General features: G+C 41.2%; 1 protein-coding gene across 3 annotated transcripts in view; it reads right to left on the bottom strand.

Moving 5' to 3' along the window:
- The window catches only part of Unc13c (unc-13 homolog C), a 462,492-nt gene that overhangs the window by 175,155 nt on the left and 269,611 nt on the right, over positions 1–17,726 (bottom strand). For all 3 annotated transcript variants that reach the window (XM_013346384.2, XM_026778986.1, XM_005347631.3), the window contains exon 17: positions 16,506–16,634. In XM_013346384.2, coding sequence (XP_013201838.1) covers positions 16,506–16,634 — 129 coding nt within the window. The remainder of the gene's footprint in view (positions 1–16,505; positions 16,635–17,726) is intronic.

The following is a 17,726-nucleotide window of genomic DNA, read 5'->3' as shown; positions in this document are numbered from 1 at the left end:
CAAGATGTCAAGTTAGAAATCAGAATGATTCACTGGAAGGCACTACATTCTGAGTTCCTCGGAAGTGGACCAAAGCTGCATGGACATGTTGCAATTCAACATGACTTAGCCTGATTGTGTTGGCATGCTCTATCACATCAGGTCACAATGGCAGGTTGCTGACATCTCATGTTTTAGGCTTGAAAAGGGCTTTGAAGATTCTTGGTCCTATTTTTCTCTATGCCTAATAAGTCTGCATTATTATTATATGGCATTTCTTGATACTATATAGTGAACAAAATTACTCAAGATAATCAAATTTTCCAAAGATGAAGCCATGAAGCCATGTAGTCACGACCATTACCAGAGCTTTTCTGAACTGTTTCTCTGTGTTGCAGAGAAACACTGACTGGTGCCAGTCAATGCATTGGGTAACGGTCACTTCTGACATGCTGAGCATCTGAGTAGATGCAACATGTCACCAATGTCACTGCGTTCCCCAGTTTGAGTATAGATGGGAGTGATTAATAAACACGCTGAAAATATTAAATGCTATAAATACCAAGGGATGGCTCTATACAGTGGCATGGGCAAACTCAGCTAATGGCATCATGGATGAGCGGTGAACTCATGAAAAGTTCTCACCCAGTATTTTCCCCTACCCTGAGAAGCAGAAGAGGAGGAAACAGTCAATACTAACTGAAGATTCCTGGCTAACTGAAGATTTCAGTGTACCAATGCTCATATCCTTAAAAAGCAGGAAAGACTTACAACGGGAACCAGCTGGGCCCTCACACCATGGTGGCTCTCTCCTTTGTCTCACACTCAGCAAACCACAGGCCCTCTTTGGACACATGAACTCGCTGTCACTTTTCTTTGCTCTTTTCCCAACTCACAGTAAAATAATAAATTTGGAAAATTATGAAAAAACTGAAATCAGAAAAGGGAAACTAACCACTTTTTCAACTTGCTGATGTACCTGTAAGTAGACAGGGGGTTGTGTTTCCTCATTCCATGTCTGTAATAGCCAAAAACATCTTTTAATCGCCAATAACATCCACCTAGAACTTCCTTTCAGATCTAGAAATTACCTGGGAAAATGCAAAATTTGTGATGCAGCGTTCCTTTTAAAATTTTAGTGTATTTTAAAAGTCTGTCTACGTTGTAATGTTGTGTATGCATGTGTGTGGGTTTACATCCAGGCACAGGTGCCACTGGGTACCCATAGAGACTAGAAGAGAGCATCAGATGCCCCGGAACTGGTGTTACACTCGGTTGTGAGTGCTGGGAATGGAACTCAAATCTCTGTAATCATAAAACACAGTCTTAAGCTCCAAGCCATCTCTCCAGCCCCTCTGGTGCAGTCTTTCGGTTAGTTACAGTTCTTCTTATCAGTGCTGGAATTGTTACTTAGGAGTTTAATGTGACATGTGGAATAGTGATCCAGAGGACCAGTCAGTCGCCAGTTTGGACATGTTTGGAAATGTGGACCTCATGCTGAGTTGCGGTACAGAGGCATAAGAGGAGGAGTCAGCAAAGGTGATGCTTGGCTGATAATAAAATTTCAAAATTAACCTTATCCCAAGTAATGGCAGCTCGACCCTACAGTGTCCAAATGAAATTGTAAAAAGGTGCCAAATCATTCAACAGATTCCATTCAACTATCAGAACCTTAACAACAACAAAAGCAACAACAATACCATCTGTGCCAATCTACTTATAGATGTAAGAACACAGGCATGTTCAAGATTATTTGTGGTGGTGAGTAGAGAGAACCCATTCTTTCACTTCTGCTGGAGTTCTGGAGGGTCTTTTCATGTACACGTGAGCTAATCCCTTCTTAGCAGAAGCGATTCTATTATTTTCCCTAATTAACAGTCACAAACAGTTTCATCATTGCTTAAGAGAATAATGCCATGCTAATGAGCTCATTCTCTCTTATGAGATGGATTCTGCAGCTTAATAATGATAGAGAGGATAATCCTAAAGTTAACATTTACTGAGCATCAGTTCTGTCTCAGACTGAAACAAGAGCCCTCACACTCATAACAGCCCCTCCCTAAAAGGGTGCATTTAATTGTTTATCTGGGCCTATTCTGCAAAACAAGGGGAAACTCTCCTGTGCTGAATGGAACTTCTGCACATCCTATAAATATTGAGAACTGAGCAGGCACGCTACCCACGGTTAGGAAGAAGATGAATGTGGGTTAGATGCTGTGTAATAATGCCCTTGTATACTGTAAAGATTTGTCACTCATATTGGTTTAGTAAAATGCTGATTGGCGGGCTGGAGAGATGGCTCAGTGGTTAAGAGCATTGCCTGCTCTTCCAAAGGTCCTGAGTTCAATTCCCAGCAACCATATGGTGGCTCAAAACCATCTGTAATGAGGTCTGGTGCCCTCTTCTGCCCTGCCTAATAAATAAATAAATATTAAAAAAAAAAAAGAATGAAACCCACCAATGGTGGTAAAAAAAAAATGCTGATTGGCCAGTAGCTGGGCAGGAAGTGTAGGCGGGGAAACCAGACTAAGAGAATTCTGGGAAGAGGAAAGGCAGAGAGTCAGTCACAAGCCAGATGCAGAGGAAGCAAGATAAGAATGCCTCACTGAGAAAAGGTCCCAAGCCACATGGCTAAATATAGACAAGAATTATGGGCTAATTTAAGTTGTAAGAGCTAGTTAAGAATAAGCCTAAACTAATAGGCCACACAGCTTGTAACTAATACAAGTCTCTGTGTGTTTCTTTGGGACTGAATGGAAGTGGTACCAAGTGGGACAGAAACTTCTGTTTACAGTTAGATGTTAGCAGCACTATATCGAGAGAGGAGGAATAAGCTTAAGTATGGAAAAGTTAAATAAGGTATTTAGGTCCCAGTGTTTTAGGTCCACTGTTTAAATGCAGAGCAGTCAGGAGAACTGAACATAGAAAGTGCTAGAAATCCCTTCACAGAGGAGGGGGCATTTTGTCTGGTTACAGAAAGATAATTGGATTCTTTGTTGTTGTTGTTTGTTTGTTTGGTTGGTTGGTTGATTGGTTGTTTTTTTTTTTATTTTTTTTGAGACAGGGTTTCTCTGTGTAACAACAGTCCTAACTGTCCTGGAACTAGCTCTTGTAGACCAGGCTGGCCTTGAACTCAAAGAGGTCTGCCTGCCTCTGTCTCCTGAGTGCTGGGATTAAAGGCATGCACCACCACCGCCCAGCTGACTAGTGAATTCTTAAGACATTATTTAAGAGAAAAAAAAAACAATTCAACTTTCACAATAGCAAAGTGGGCTCTCCATCAGACCTTGGAATAATCCATTCAATAGATAATATTGTACTTGAAAAGTCAGCCATGGTGTCCCAGTGTGACCCATGCCTCAATACAAGGTGAATTTCTAATAATAAGAAATCATGGGTTAATATTTACCCAAAAACAAGGCCAGGATCAGGGTGAGCAAAGCAAACTCCCTTGACTATAGAGCTAAGGCTTGGCTATGTGCTCAGAAAGCAATGAGAGTTTTAGCCATGTGTTGCATCTCATGTTTACTGAGCAGATACCATAGGCAAGGCACTGCATGAGCAACAGGAGGAAAGAGACTTTCAAAGACAAAATAGATTTAAATGCTTGCTCTAAACAAACACCTGTTACATAACAGTTGAGGTGAGGTGTCCCTTAAAACACATAATAACATGAACAAAGTTACAGTAATTTAAAGTACAAAAATAGCATTGTGAAGAAGAACAAAATTGCTCACTGTTACATCCCTCAGGTGATTGTTCTGGAAAGGAGGTACGCTGAGCTTGGGGATAGGCAAGGCTGAGAGATTTCAGCATTGCAGTGGAAGAACTTCCTGGATGGCTCAGGCTATAAAGTGTGTGAGGCTCGGCTTAGCTGGCTGTCTGGTTCTTTCTGTTCTGGCAGGTTCTGAGGAGCAATTTTAATACAAATGGACCTGAATACACAAACAGTAACGCCATTAACAGGTTCCCTTGTACATCATTCTACTTTGTAAACTGCAGGGTCATGTTTCCCCCCTGAGGTTTGTTGATAGGCATTGAGATTTCCCTATGTAAAGATACAGTTGGGAGAGCCAAGAATCCAGCATCCAGCTGGGTCTCATGGAGTAATGTTCTGCTCTGTTCCAACAGGACATTAGAGTCTTACACCCACTGGATGGTTGGGTGTATTTTAAGCACCCACACAAGAGACACTAAACGTATTTTAAAACTGAGCAGATGTTTCTCAGAAAAACAAGAAAGATGTCTTTTATGGATTTGCTGTCAAGATATATGGAAATACTCAGGCCTGTTGCTATAACAAAACATCCAGTGCTTAGATGGTATTGAGGAGAAAAGCTGGCAGGAAGCTTCCCCTTCTCTCCGTGTGTCTGATTCCTTTCTTCTAACCAACCCTGATTAGCTCAATTATAACCAATATCCTGAATCAAACACTTAGGAAGTTATTTAATAGATACCATTCCATCATTTAACTGACCCTATATCAAATATGTCTCTCAACAAAAACCACAGTTAGGCCCAGTGAGATGGACTCGACAGGTGCATTCTCAACGTTTGTTGTGAAACCCGACAGCTTTAATTCAGTTCCAGGGACCCGCAGGATGGGAGGAGAGAGTCGATTCCCACAGGTTGTTCTCCAAGTTTCTCGTGTGCACGGTGGTGTGTACACACCTCCACCTCCCACAGGTAAATAAAAAAAAACCAAAGGAATACTATGCTTAATTCAAAGTACACGGTATAGGGTGTATGTGCAAGTCTGTGCGTCAGTGTGTGTCTCTTGTGACATAAACAAATAAAATGCTTTTGGATAAAGATGCCTTTTCTTCCTGGGGATTTGACATGGGGCTAGAAGACTAAATCGCAGGCAAAATACAAAGCAGGATTAAAATCCAGCCTAGTAAAGCCACGAGGGAAATCTCGAGGAGGCGGACATCAGCTCACTAAGCTGCTGGCCTCTTAGTGACGTTCTCCGGTGGCATGGGAGAGAATTCTCTGTCCGTGGGGTGGAAAGGCAGCATGGTAACAGTACATGCAGCCCCAACAGCTGTCTCTGGGCAGCAGCGTATTTACAAGCCAGACGCTTTTAAAATCAAAATAAAGACTCACTTTATTTGTGGCTAGAAACCAACTATGAGTGAGTATACACCCCATGTTCATCTTTTTGGGTCTGGGTTACCTCACTCAGGATAGTATTTTCTATTTCCATCCATTTGCATGCAAAATTTGAGAAGTCATTGTTTTTTACTGCTGAGTAGTACTCTAATGTGTATATATTCCACACTTTCTTCATCCATTCTTCCATTGAAGGACATCTAGGTTGTTTCCAAGTTCTGGCTATTACAAATAATGCTGCTATGAACATAGTTGAACAAATGCCCCTGTCATATGATCGGGCATCTCTTGGGTATACTCCCAAGAGTGGTATTGCTGGGTCCAGGGGTAGGTTGATCCCGAATTTCCTGAGAAACCGAAACACTGCTTTCCAAAGTGGTTGCACAAGTTTGCATTCCCACCAGCAATGGATGAGGGAACCCTTTCCTCCACAACCTCTCCAGCAGAGGCTATCATTGGTATTTTTGATTTTAGAATCAAATCAAAGGCCCTTTGTATCTGGGAGAGAGGTGCTTAATCTTAAAGGGAGTCATTGATAAAACAGGGACTGGAATAACCTACACGGGGGATCCTGAAAACTGTCTGCATTGGAACAATGACAATCACAAAGTCCCGAGCTCAGGAAAACCACTCAACCCCTCGTGTCTCCAAGACGGACAATTGCGTCCTTTCCAAACCCCAGGACAGTCTACCCGTGATGAGGACGAGTGCTTCAAGCACCAAGTCCCCAGGAAAACCACAGTGTCACCGAGGAATTCTCAGGATGATTTCCACCGTCTTCCCAAAATGTGTTATTTACAGGGTCGGGATTTTCCCTGGGATTGGCCAATGGCAAGCCTAAGTAGGGAGTTTACCATATGAAGACTAACTAGAAGCCTCGGACGCTTCTGTCACAAAGTCCATTTCTCCTAGGAGGAGTCACGGCTGATGTGGAAAATCTCAAGCTAACATGGTCATTAATCTATCCCAGATTCCTATGGAGTGCACAGGATATCTTGCAAATATAAGATAAATAAATGTGGATAAACAAAAAAGGAAATTTCAAAGTAGTGGTGATGGACTAATAGGTATCTCCAAATTCACTGGGATGCCTGTGGTGTCTGTGTCTGTGTGTATATGTATGTGTGTGTGTGTGTGTGTGTGTATGTGTGTGTGTGTGTGAAAGAGAGAGAGAGAGAGAGAGAGAGAGAGAGAGAGAGAGAGAGAGGAGAGAGATGTATGCTTATAGATTTCTGTATCTCAACCATACCTTAAAAGGTGAATCCTAGATTTTATTTAATTTTTAATTTTTGTGGACACACGGTTTCTCTGTGTTGCCCTGAATGTTCTGGAACTCACTCTGTAAAATCTACTGTCTTCAAACATACAGAGATTTGCTTGCCTCTGCCTCCTGAGTGCTGGAATTAAAGGTGTGGGCCACCACTGCTGGCTAGTCTTAGATTTTTAGATAGATACGTAAAATCTCGTATGCACATAAGATATAAAGTGTGAAGACAAAGAGGACAAAGAGAGTGGGTGAGGTGAGGGAAGGACAGGGCAAAGGGACCGTGCCCAATGTACAGTACAGACTTGTATGGAAGTTAAACAAATAATTCTAGTGGCTGGAAAAATGGCTCAGGTTAAGAGGGTGTGAAGACCTGAGTTCAGTTCCCAGCACTCACATCAGGCCACTCATAACTGCCTGTTAACTCCAGCTCCTGGGGCTCTAATACCCCCTTCTGGCCTCTACAGGTACTGCATCCAAATATGCACACATACACCTGCCATCTCTGTATTATTTACACTCTTCTTTCTTTTGTATTATTGACTGTCACCCGAAGTCTGTTTTCTAAAATTGATGGCCTCTGCCACCTTCACGATTGGTTACCTACCTCTTAGGAACCAGCAAATTGGCTAGATTCCTGCCTACAGTACTAAATTATCAGCTTCTCTCTTCCTTATTATCAATTATGCTCTTGATTTTTAAAGCATTATTTGACAGGCTGATGAGATGGCTTATCAAGAAAGAAAGCCTTTTGCTCTTCCACGGGATCGGAGCTCTTTACCCAGTACCCACATGGTGGCTCACAACCAGCTACAACCCCAGTTCCAGAGGGTCTCACGCCCTCTTCTGACCTTTGTGAAAACTGCACACCTATTACCAAAAAAGGGAAGTCTCTCCCAACACAATCATGTATTGTAGCAGAGAAGCATTCTCACCCCTAGGTGCCATGGAACAGAAGACACTTCTAAGTGAGCAAGAATTATGAAGAGGAAGCCTGTTCTAACGTGAAGGACCTCAGAGTGGAGTCTACATTCAACGTAGTCAGAGACTGGACAAAGGAGAAGGCATCCCGCCATATGGCCATGTTCTACACCTCTGCAGATCTGAGATAGACTGTGAGCTCCCTGGAAAGGATCTTTTCTGGAGAGTGAAGGTGAGTGAAATCCAAAAGGCTGGTAACTGGAGTCCTTGCAATCAGATTTGTGCTACTTCCCTGGGTACAACGTGTGTCACGGAGGAGTGTGCACAGCGGTGACAACCCACTGTATTGATGTTCAGTGGCACTAGCTCTAGCATGCTACAGCTAGGCTCGTTCATGGTTTCTTCTGCCATGTAACTCACTACCCATCAGCGAGAAACTACCACTAGCTAAGTGTGCTATTAGCATTTTCTAGACATCAATTCCATTGACAAGGTCTGTTGAGCCACTTACTGAGAGCACACAGGAAGTATAATCAGGTGTGTATCTCCTTCCTGGTGGATGGACATGAAACAGATACAGGGCCATCTTTTCCACCAAAGTTTGAAGTGTTTGCTTTCAATTCATATGGGCTTGGTCCCGTGTGAAGCATTACTAAACTGAAATCTCATTGTCCCTCACTGACAGCGTGAACTGCTATCAGCTCAATTAAATTACAAAAACCCCTGACACTTGACACTGAATTGAATTTGAAATTGTATAGAATGTCACTAAACCCCACAGGCCCCCTATGTCCAAGAGAAAAAAAGACACTGAATTGCTAGATTCCAGGGCCAGAGAGCTCTCAGTACAATTACTTAAAAATAAATATGACTTATATATTAAAAATTGGACCATTTTCATGGAATTCAATTTTTCTTTTCATTTTAGGTAATTTTTTCTAGTGAATGCTTGGGTAACCACCTAACTCGCTCATGCCTGTTACATCACTAACATAATGTGCCATTTCTGCAGTCTTTCACAACACAAATATGTAGTTTATTTTCTTCTACTGGATCCCGTTTCTTCTTTCTATTTTTCTATTCTTATTTCTATCTTATCAGTTAAGTAAAAGGCTCCTTTTCTCACTGATAACAAAGGTCCAGATAGCATTTCTAATAAGGATTGAGAGATATAGTATAGTATCTATGCCAAATGGACAAAATTTCAGCCTAAATGTAAAAACATTAATTTTAACTTGCCTCAACACAAAAATATGATTTTTTTTGGATTTTTATATATCCTCAAAATAGCTTATTTTCACCATCCATTCTATAAATACCCATAGTTGCCTAGGATCCCCAGACTGGAAATCACCATCTCAGAGTTGAGATGTTTCTCTTCTGCATACATTAGCATGCCCCAACACACACCACGGGGCTCTGACATAGTTTTCTAAATGAATGATTTGAGGAAGAACAAATCATCTAAATCGGGTTCTATTAGGGCCTGCAATGGAGAAAGATCACCCTAATAGCCTGCGAGCTGCTCTCTATGCTCCCAATCTTGCCCCTCCAATTAAGCCCTCCCATAATCAACTCTATCCTTATAAATGTGAATCTGGTCACGCGAAGCTCCCATTTGAAATTCCTAGAGGCTCCACAGTTCTTTCAGGACAAATCCGAATTACTTAACTCGGCTTCCTACACATCTGCTTCACTTCTTGGCCTGATGTGTCCAGGGAAGGGACCCCATGCTGCCGTCCTCACACAAGTCACTGCTCTGTAACTTGTGCCAAATAAATTGTGACACCTTCATTCTAGCTGGGACTCGCGGGTCATCTCAGCCCGAGATTGGTAACAGCTGCCCAGATGTGCTTTCTGGGCGCATCAGACCCTCTCACAAGTCTGAGATAGTGCAGAGATGCAAACTTATTCTTGCTAACATTCTGTCTGGACCTTAGCCATCAGCCATTCACAATATATGCTTCTTATGCAATTCCACTTTGTACGTCCTCTGGGAAAGCAGAGGAAGCCTTCTGACACAGTATTTGACTCTGTGAGCTCCCAGGACACTTTCCATCTGTTCTTATAACTGCCCCCTTTATTTCTCTGAGTCCCAGAGTAGATTCACGATCCTGCAGGGATTGTTGATCCCCTCAACACCTCCTGCTTCAGAAGCTCCTGGGTGGGGCTGGAGGACGTGCTTTGTGAGCTGCTGATGCAGTGTGGCCCTGACTCCATTTTGCAAACAATGCAATAGGAGACGAACCTGGAAGGTGAGTGAGTTCATTGCTCTGGCCCGGAGTGTCTAGTCTAATGCTCACATGGAACAGGAAGAACCCAGGCATGAGCTGCACGAATAGGTACATTTGTGGGGCATATACAGATGGTGGGGATGTAGGTGCACATTTAGAACCCTGGCTTAATTTTGACTAATGTATTTCCTTGTACATCAGCATCTATCCCAGTACCTTGCGTTCCCTTGGTCAAATGTCAGGATTTGAGTGATCTACAAGAAGAGTCTAGAATGCTGATTGAATATAAAATAAATCCTCTTAATGATTTTTTCTTTTTTTTACTTTAAAATAAGGCATCTTGGGAGCCACTACCATTGCCACAGCCAAGACTGCACAGTTTTCGAGAAAAGTCAATACAGGAATAGCAATATTCTCTTGAAAAAGAAAACACAATTCCTGTAAGAAGTGCAGTTCTAAGAGTGAGGGGGATGTTCAGGGGCAAGGGCAGTCCCTGAAGAATCGCTTGCACAGATTTCCTGCTGCTTTTCTCAGCGAATAGCTTCTCAAATGATTTTCTTCTAGAAATTTTACACTTGCCAATTAGTTCATTTTTCTGAGGTTTTGTTTTTCCCTGACAAATGACTTAAGTGAGAACTTCTAATTTCTGCCTTACAATTTAAAATTTATTAGTGCACAAAAGGATAGAATTTTATACTTCCAAGAGAAATAGCTGACTATTTCCCTTTTAAGAAGGATTTCAAGGGTGAGTTCAGAACTGAGAAGGCCACTTTATTCCTAATGCTGAGCCTTACAACTGTTCTCAAGTTTAATATTTCATGAAGCCAATTTACAGAAAGGCCTTCAGGATGGTGGAGGAAAACAAGAAAATCTTTCCCCTGTTCTCTAGGCTATGTTTTAGGATGAATGGATGACAAGGCAGAAATGTTATTTGTTGATTTAATTCTCTTCTATAATTCATGCTTTTGTTTCCAAACTTTTGATGAAGCATTATGTTAAGGGAATGTTTTCACCACACTCCATACCAGAATAACTTCTGGGTGAGTCAGACGTTTAAGCTTTAAGAAGGTCTACATGCATACATTACAGACAAAAAAAAAATGTGACCAGGTTTTAAAAAGTAATCTTACAATTGGGAGAACAGTTCTCATCATGACATAACATCTAAACAAATTATATGTTGATACGGTTGATGGTACAAATTATAAAATACCACCCTAGTAAACATAATTTAAAGAACAAAGATCCAATTTCTTTACTACAGAGTAAAATCCTACTGATCAAAAATGTCATAAACTTTGATCAAATATTGGAGTTTTAACATATAAAACATGCTTAAACATCAACAATAAGATAAATGCATATTAAAAATTCCATCAGTGTTTTGCAGTCTCTACGTCTATCAAATTAAGAATAACCAAAATAACCGCTATGTTGTTTGTTAATGTTAGTGTCTGTCAGAAACCCTTCATATGTTGGAGTGGAAATCCAGTGAGACAGCATTGAGAGGCAGACCCTTTAGGGCAGTGATCATTCAGAGGAGCTTTTCTCAGAAATGAAACAATGTTTTTACGAAGGGAGCAGGCATAGCCTTGCTCCTTTGCCAAGAGAGGCACAGCAAAAAGGTGAAGCCTGGGGAAGAGAAAGGCAGTCTCCCCAGATACTGAACCTACTAGGGTCACAATCTGGGCCTTTTCAGCCTCCGGAATGATGGGAAATAAAACTGTAAAATTGTTTGGCTTATTAATCATGCAATCTATTTTTTAGAACAGCCCAGATGGCCTAAGACACCAGCTTTGGTAGAACTCTATGTGGCCACTCTGTAGATAAAAGATCCTGGTATAGATTACTGCAGGGCCTAAATTACTTTAAAATCTCTTTGGAGGGTAATTTGCTAATATCTCTTAAAATTGTAAGATCTGTTTCCCATCAATCAAATACATCTCTTAGAATTCTGAGAGATACACTTTTTTGACAAGGTAAAAAGTATATATATATATATGTTTTATATAATTATGTACATTATATATATATGTTACACAAAATTTTCCCAGCATCGTTTTAAATACTGTTACGTAGAACAATCTGAATTTCCATCAGCAGCGACAAGTTAAACAAACCATGAAGTGTCCTTTTAGTGTCGTGCTATGCAGATATGAGATATAAAAATATTCTTGTGCATTAATTATGAGACCACCTCAAAGTCATAGGAAATGAAATAAGGCTTGGCACAATATTTCATAGTATGTTACCATTTGTATAAACTAGGGAGATGTATATACAAATATAAGATGTCAATTTGAATGTAATATCTCCAAAAGAATGCCCAGAAAGTGATAAATATTGATATAATTTCCGAGTTTTTACTTTTATTTTAAATTATGTATGTTCGTGTGTATGTGCATGTGTGAATGCAGTATCTGCAAAGGCCAGAAAAAAAACCTCAGATCCCCTCGAGTGGATTTACAGGTGGTTTTGAGCCTCCCCGTGTGACCGCTGGGAGTCGAACTCCTGTCCTCTGCAAGAGCAGTAAGTGCTTTTAAGCCCTGAGCCACCTCTCCCGCCACTGTTGTGTTAATTGTATGAAAAAATTTGGGCGGTCATGTCTGCTTTCCTTGAGTGATGGCAAAAGCTCAGATTTCCCTGTGCATGAGGATGATGGCTTGGCTTGGTGCGACCTTGCTGCTGTGACCAGTTAGGAAAGGGACCTGTGCCAGAAGCTAAGCCATTGCAGAGGAGACGGCAGCAAGGCGCATGTGCAGAAGTGGCGATCTCCATAGCGCTCTGGTGCCAGGCTTAATTACAGAACACATTGCGCTGCTTCCAAACACCTGAAAGATTCACTGCGAGCAGATGGGGAGTAACAACCTTCACGCTTCAGAGGGAGCCAGGTGGGCCCAGAAAACTGGATTTTGTGTGTTGTAAACGTCACCCCTGTAGAACTAACCAGGAGGTGCCACAAGGAAAGCACTGACCCAAAGTTTCCCTTTCTATGCCTGTTACTGTCAAGTTCCATCCCTAATTTTAAATCAAGAACTAGGCGGGTGTTGCTGGAATAGACCTCAGGATGACCTCCTGGGCATCTGCGAGCAAGGAGGCTCATAAACACTAGCTCAATTAGCTCTCCCGGCAATTTTGGCAGCACGCGTAATTAACACTATCCCCTCTTAATAAACAAAGAAACCAAACTTCGGGGGACTTGCCCAAAACTCAGTTGCTTCCTACTAATGGGAACTTCACTTTGAGTTCAGATGGGTCTCCTTTCAAAGCTTCAGTCCTTCCTAGAAGCTGTCAAATCAGGGACAGGGTTCTGTGTTGAACAAGGCAGGATAACCCGCTCTCAGCTAGGTCTCCCATGAGGAGCTGCCTGTAAAATGAACGAAATGGTCGATACATCCCAGCCGATATCCAATATCTGTTTTCAACAAATTGGTATCCTTCAGGAATTTTGTAGATTGACTGGGTGTTTTTTACATTCTTCCCTGAACCACTGTGCATAGGTAGAGGCAAAGGCAAAACCTGGGCAGAGGGCTGTGACATTCAAGATCTTTGGAGGCAAAGAACTGGACAAAAATCTCAAGATGGTGAGATGGGAGAAAGTAAGAAAAGATGGTGACTGGCCACTTAGAATAGACAGTGTTTTAAGAAGTAGGAAATGGTCGAGACACCAAATGCTTCGGGAACCTGTAATTGGTGGTTAGCAGAGGCTGTAGGACTGAGTGATTTAGACCAAGTCTCTGTTTTTGCTAACACAAGAAAGTTTTAGTAGGTTGTGAGTAACGAGTCCAAAATAAGGACCCCCATCAAGGGGTCGGCTTGATGGGTAGGACCTACAAGCTGTGACAGTTTGAAAAGATTTGTTTACGTGTATGTATGTTCATTACGTGAATGCAGTGCTCAGGGAGGCTGGAAGAGGGCACTAGATCCCACGGAACTGGAATCACAGGTGGTTGTGAATGATTCTGCCCTGTAGGAGTAGCCAGTGCCATCTCTTCAGCCTCCACACTGCTGTCTCGAATGATGGCAGTACAGGGCTTTATTAATTTTCTGCGTTTAATCCCAGTCTTCCCAGAGACATGCTTCCAGCAGCAGCTGGAGTGAACTAACCTCTCCCCATGTCCCACTGTCTAGGGGCTCTTCCTTAATGCATTTTAACACTACGTCATGTGTTTCCTTCCCCGGAACCCGGCACTCTTCTAGTTATTGGTGTAATTATGGCTTCACTGTCTATCCCCTGCAAGACTCTAAGCCCACAAGGATGGTGGCTGTGTTTGTCTTGTTTTTCTTTCCCTTATTTTTACACTATCTGGTACAAAACAGAAGCCAAAACATTAATTAGTATATATCTGTGAATTTACTAAAGGCTTTAAACACTTTTTCCTACATAGGATGGAACCTCAGAAGCAATTTTCCTATGTAATTTGGATTGCTTTTCCTTGGCTGTCTTTACCACTCCCTGCTTGAGAAAGTCAAACAAGCAAACAAAGTATCTAAAAGACAGATTTTCTTTTCTCCAAAGAAAGCAGCATAGCAGGATATGTTCTCAATAAGACATCTGAGGAATGGTAGTCAAACAGAACAGAGTCATAGAGAGCCATGGAGAATATTTGAGAAAAACAAATGCAGCAAGGAAATTAGAGAAAGGGACTGACTCATTTTTTTTCTGCGATTCTATTGTCCTTTGATTTCTAAAGGACGTATGCAGAGATTGGAACAAGGGCTACTGCAATCTACCCACCTCTGCTAAACACCAATTACAGTGTGGACAGACTCTATTTACCAGTCACTGCCAAGCTGGTGGTAGGACATTTGATAATTTGTTGAACGTTTATCTTAGGCCTTCTCTTCAATATTATTTTTTATAAGAAATCTGCCACTAAACATAAGACTTTACTAAGAAAGTATGTGTTGTTGGTTGCTTTTTGTTCTTTTGGGCAGACTGCTACCCCGCTCCCAAATAAATAACACACAGAGACTTATTCTTACATATAATCATCCGACCTTAGCTTGGCTTGTTTCTTGCCAGCTTTTCTTAAATTAGCCGGGCTACCTTTTGCCTCTGGGCTTTTTCATTTCCTTACTTCTTTCTTTGTATCTTACTTTCACTCTTACTCTGTGGCTGCCTGGGTGGCTGGGTGGCTGGATGGCTGACCCCTGATGTCCTCCTCTCCTGTTCTCTCGTTTGCTCCCTTTTTCTCATTTCTGCTTCTGTTTTTACTCTTTGCCTGCCAGCCCCGCCTATCCTTGCTCCTGTCTTGCTATTGGCTGTTCAGCTCTTTATTACACCATCAGGTGTTTTGGACAGGGAAAGAATCAAAGCTTCATAGAGCTGAACAAATACTGCATAAACAAAGGTCACACACCTTAAAGTAATATTCCCCAACAAATCTGTCTAGCATCGACTTTGCTTTTATCCATGCAACACCATCATGTCCTTCATGTTGCTAGTGCTGCTCATAGATTAAAAAGAAGCAATTTAAAAAAAAATATGACTATATATAATATTTATTCCTGTAAATTGATTCAAGTTAATTTAGGCAATAGTATCTGTATTTACTGGAAGGTTTTAAATGGTAACTTTAAGAATAAAACACATCACACTTAACCATGCAGGAATCCTTCTGTTGGCTCTAAGCTCCTAATAACATCGTTTCAAATTTCACATTTGCCTTTCAACGTAGGTCTGTGTTTTTAACAAAATTACCATATTAAGAGTCTTTCTTTGGCTTCTATGCTGTGTGTTTTTAATCATTTGTCTTTACTGATGACTCTGCACTGATTTCTGATTTGCTAGATGCTTGGCAGCGTGTCTTGGTTTTATAACCTAATTCTGAAGTAGACATGAAAGGCATTCTGTCTATTTTAGAGAGGAGAAGGCCCTGACTGAGGCCTTGCTCCACTAATTCTAATGTGTAGGCATCAGAACACACATTGAAATCAGTCTTAAGGCTCTAATTGTGTGCCTTTACAAACAGGAATCATGACTGCGCCTCCTGCTCTTGGCAGGGTGCCTGTGATGTGTGACACGCTAAGCTGCTCATGGACAAGAGCTACAGAATTTTTCCTTCTCTGCTAGTGGCTCTAGTCTGTGCCACCAAATTATCTATCTCGTGACCTTAATTCCTCAAGTAAGGATTTGACAGTACTGCTGTTATATCATATACACCTTAAGCTCTGTAAAAGAATTCTACAAGGGTTCCTCATTTCTAGGAAGGTGGAAAGAGGAGTCTAAAGCTTAGAGAGGAATACGGAAGAGGATACTTTTGAAGGAGACTTTTTTTTTAAAAATATGATATAACTGTTTATACAATTGATTATTTCCCCCTCTTTCCTTTTCCTTATTTTGGGAGCACAAGGTTGCATGTAACCCAAATAAGCCTTGAATATACCATGTAGTTAAGAATGACCTTGAACTGCTGACATTCCTGCCTTCACCCTGCAACTGCCTGGATTGCAGATGTGAGCCACGATGCTAGGTTTCCACAGTGTTGGGGATCAAACCAATGGCTTTGAACATGGGAGGCAAGCAGCCTACCAACTGAGCTACATCCCAGCCACAGCATCTGAGTTTTCAATGGGAGCTTTGTTCCTTCTCTAGATGTTCACTAAAAGTAGTAGAAGAAAAACAAACAGAAAAGAGTGGAATGCATTTCCACTGAATGCCTTATTGGCCTAATGTCAGGTTCCCTCGAAAGAATTACTACCTATTCTGTGAACTGGAGCGGGACATTTAATTCCTCTAAACACAATTATGCACCCGAAAACCAGGAACGATAATATCTGCCGTTGCCACACGAAGCTATTGTGAGGAATGAATTAGCTCGAGCACAGGGAAATGATGTTCAAATGTGAAGACATGGGCTGGGAATTCTCAAACCTGTAGTTAATGTGAAATTAAATGAGCATTCTTCCCCATTTTCTGCTATTCTGAATGTATGGAGGCAGACATCAGAAACAGAATGGCAGCGATCATAAAGCCCCACACCTCCTCTTACCGGGTCTATTAGCTGAGAGTAGAGTTCGTGGCAATTGTCGAAGATGTACTTGTATGTAGAATCCAGGCAGGCCCTGACACAGTCCTTCACTACCGCACTGGCCTTTGGTGGACTCTGCAGCTCCAGAACCTGATGGACAAAGTATTTTCTTTAACACAATAGAATGCTACAAACTATGAAACTATATTCAAGTACCGTGTAAGATGATGTTTTAAAAAAACATGGCCTTAAAAGCAAGGTGGGTTATATGGCTAAGTAGGTAAGGGAGATTGTGCCTAACCTATGACCTGAGTTCAATTCCAGGAACCCACATAGGGGATATATACAGCATATATATCATGAATATATATAGTGAAGGAGTATATATATATATATATATATATATATATATATATATATATATATATATATATAAAATAAAGCTAAATGATTGTGTGTGTGTGTGTGTAATTTAGCTTTCTGAAATAGCAGTCTTCTGAAAATGTTCATGGCTGTAAACACCCAAGCAGAAGCACTTCGCATGACCAGGAACAACACTTTCTCAGCTCCATCAATTGACAAATGGGAAGCAATCACTGTGTGTCTGATAGCAATAATACTGAAATGAGCAATGAGCAAGTTGGAAATATGAACAAGAATACCTTTCCTTGTAGGCTTAAATTCTAGAGGTAAAGGATAAAAACTAAGTTAAACACATTTACATGGCAACCCATGATGAAAAGGGAAACAAGGCAATGGTGAGAGGCTGGGAAGTGTTGATGACCCAGAAAGAGCAGAGGATGGAAATAGCAGATGAAGGGTAGGAGGGTGGAAGGGAACGGGAGAACCGCATGGAGAGTGTTGTAAGAGCCTTATGATTGGTCAAGATAGACAAGGGTTTCACAGAACAGGAAAGCAACTCGTTGTTACTTAATCGGCCTTTACAGAAAACTCAGTTTCAACAAAAATCTCAACAATACTTTAAACCCCTAGCCTATAGGGTCAAAGAAGAAAATAGCACAAAATGTATCTTTTAAGAGTCTTTATAAAGCATAAACAATTGAGGCAGTATGGCGCTAGTAGGTGTGTAGATATTTTTTTAAAAAAGTATATCATTTGGGAACAATTGATCATTTACAAAAGCACAAAGAAAATATCAGCAGGGAAAGAATATATTTCCTTCCTTCCTTCCTTCCTTCCTTCCTTCCTTCCTTCCTTCCTTCCTTCCTTCCTTCCTTCCTT

Source organism: Microtus ochrogaster, chromosome 5, assembly GCF_000317375.1.
Source record: "Microtus ochrogaster isolate Prairie Vole_2 chromosome 5, MicOch1.0, whole genome shotgun sequence".
Classification (NCBI taxonomy): Eukaryota; Metazoa; Chordata; class Mammalia; order Rodentia; family Cricetidae; genus Microtus; species Microtus ochrogaster.
Note: the sequence above shows the minus strand (reverse complement) of the source record. Positions and strands in the feature narration are given on the sequence as shown.